Consider the following 2,719-nt stretch of genomic DNA (forward strand, 5'->3'; position numbering starts at 1 on the left):
GGGTGGAACATGACAGCTGGGCAACAGCCCATAGTAATTCTACATTTCAGTATAGTACAGGAAGCTAAGGAAAGCGTGGGTGGTGTTCTCACTGACTTCAATAGAGTTACTTGGATTGATACCAGTTGAAAATCTGACCCTGGGATTGGATGACAAACTATTGAGGATTTCCTGGGTTTACTAAAGTAGCCCAGAAACTCCTTGAAAGGAGCTGCTCTCTAGGGGAAGGCCACAAAAATGCAAAAGGAAAGGGGGAAAAAAACCCCTCTTATGCCACAATCATTTTCAAACAATTCGGGATGCAGGATCTGAATGGAGCTTGGGCAAAGTTTTGCATCGGTTCTCATTTCACCCAACCAGTTCCCCCGCTCTTAACAGTGGGGCTGGATCCTCAGCGGGTGTCAATCACCAGAGCCAACGGGGCAGTGCTAACGTACACTAGTTGAGGATTGGGCCCAAGGTGGCCAGACCACTGAGGGTTCCTGACAAGAAATTAAGGTTTTTGTTCTGCCTGGCTCTGTTCCAACCTTCCTATATAAACCAGACTTCCCCTCATCCACTTGAGGAGCTCACCTTGCCACCAGGGGGAGTCAGAAATGGCCAGCTCCACTGCATCCCATAACACCACCATAAGAAATAGCTCAGGAAGGTTTTAAACACTTTGGGGATCTTTTATTCTAATATTTGCTGGGCCAGAGTGTGAGTGCAGCATGTACCGGAGCCAAATGTTGGTGCACTGAGACAAGGCATCGCACCACTATCATATCTCACTTTACCAGATCTTAATCAAACAGACCTTGCCAGGCCAAACTAGGGGCCCGATCCTGTTCTCATCAAAGTCCATGGGAAGGACTGTGTCCTATGTTACTGTGCTACAATACCCTATACATTGCTAGGGCTTATCATTCTATTCCCATTCCAGAAATTGGCCAGACCTAAAACCTGGGAGCCGAGCTTCTACAGTTTAGGACCCAGATCTGAAGTTTACATTCGTCCCCTAATGCTACCATAGGCCCAACCAAAATCCCACAAGCCCCCAGACTTCAGGCTAGAAACCAAACATTACATCTTAGGCCATATCAACCTGTTTCCAACTTAGGGTACCATCCCATTCAAGACCAGACCAGATGCTCCTCTCTTTCCTCCCTGGTTTGTGCTTACATCAGTCCCCTGGGCCTACTTCTCCTCTTAATCATGCTGGTATTAATCTGGAGTAACTGTCCTGAAGTCAGTGGGGTTATTGCAGTGACAAAGCAGAGCAGAATCAGGTCCTTTGAGCTCAGGAGAGTTAGAAGCTGGGGAACGGTAGAGCTGGGAGGCCAGGCTGACCCTGGGAACTCAGACCAAGATCCTTCCTTCACATCAGTTCTCTCTCTCTCTTCCCAGCCGGGAGGGTGGAATGATGTTTGCAGTGTGCCAGCCAGACGTCCCCCTGAATGCTCCATTCCATGAGGGCAAGCGGGACCCCACGCTGGGCACGGCCTTCCTCGCTGAACGGGAGCTCAGGCAGGACAAGAATTTCAACTTTGTGGCGGAAGGGTATGACAGCAACGAGAACTGGAGCCAGGTGGTGATTGGGACCCGGATGGAGGGGGGCTCCGGCCAGATAGAAAACACAGCCAATAATCTGGTGTTCTTAGTGCAGAGACAGACAGCTCAGGGCAGGCTTAGGGATGCTCCCCGAGGGCTGAAGTCAGACAAGCTGGGACTCTCTGAGGAGGACGTGCGCAGCCCCCACAAGGGAGCCGAGCTCAGTGGCGCCGAGAAGGAGAAAGCGGCTACCGAGGACATGGCCAAAGAGTGTGGCAAATGGGCTGGCTCCCCCTTAGAGGACAATGGCTATGCCAGCAGCTCCCTCAGCATCGACAGCCCCGACAGCATCACTGGCAATGCCTGGGAGGCCCCCGCTGCCACCACCAAAGACCCGAGGAACCAGCCAGCGCTTCAGGTGCCCGACGCTGATTTCGAAAACTCCTCCAACTCGGACACGGTCTTCCCGGTGCTGGCCGAGGCCTTCCAGAACCTCCAGGACAAGATGAGATACAAGGAGCGGGAGAAGGAGAAACACCACATCCACCTGGTGATGTATCGGCGCCTGGCCCTGCTGCGTTGGATCCGCGGCCTCCAGCAGAAAGTGGTGGACCAGCAGAACCGGCTGCAGGAGAGCTTCGACACCATCCTGGACAACCGCAAAGAGCTCCTCCGATACATCCAGCAGGGCGTGGTGCGTCCCAAAGCACCGGCTCACGCTGGCCTGTGAAAGAGGCTCATTCCCCATCTGTCACAGTTAGATCTGCCCACCCCCGCCCCCCCAACCCTTACCCGGCTCTAACCAGTTGTTTCGTCTGAGCACAGCATCCAGGATTGGGCCCCACCGAGCTTTGCAGTCAGCTCCCAGGTTCTGCATGGGAGGCGGGCATGAGATGCTCTTGCCTTGTGCACCCAAGGATTTAGTGACGCGTGAGGACACCCGACCTGACGAATGCCACATGGTATTTATGAGCGGAAACAACGTAGCTAGAAGCATGTTCCCGTCCATTTCCATGCATGGCTCTCGCTGAGAGCACAAGTGAAACGTCCAAAATGTGTCCCAACTAGTGGTTGAGAAGTCAGGGAACGGGAGGGGCTGGTGCCATTTGAAATGAGCCTGATTAACCCTTTCTCAGCCCAACCCCCGCCCCCGCCCCACCGTGCTGCCTATTCCTTTAGCACAAACAAT

The 2,719-nt window shown here is 53.4% G+C and overlaps 1 protein-coding gene across 1 annotated transcript; it reads left to right on the plus strand.

Annotated features, from left to right (window-relative positions):
• Nucleotides 1–1,399: 1,399 nt before the first annotated feature.
• On the plus strand, nucleotides 1,400–2,260 carry C19H1orf216 (chromosome 19 C1orf216 homolog). Its single transcript, XM_077838124.1, has one exon. It carries the CDS (start codon nucleotides 1,400–1,402, stop codon nucleotides 2,258–2,260), a length of 861 nt encoding a protein of 286 aa, XP_077694250.1.
• Nucleotides 2,261–2,719: the final 459 nt, after the last annotated feature.

Source organism: Eretmochelys imbricata, chromosome 19, assembly GCF_965152235.1.
Source record: "Eretmochelys imbricata isolate rEreImb1 chromosome 19, rEreImb1.hap1, whole genome shotgun sequence".
In the NCBI taxonomy this organism is placed as follows: Eukaryota; Metazoa; Chordata; order Testudines; family Cheloniidae; genus Eretmochelys; species Eretmochelys imbricata.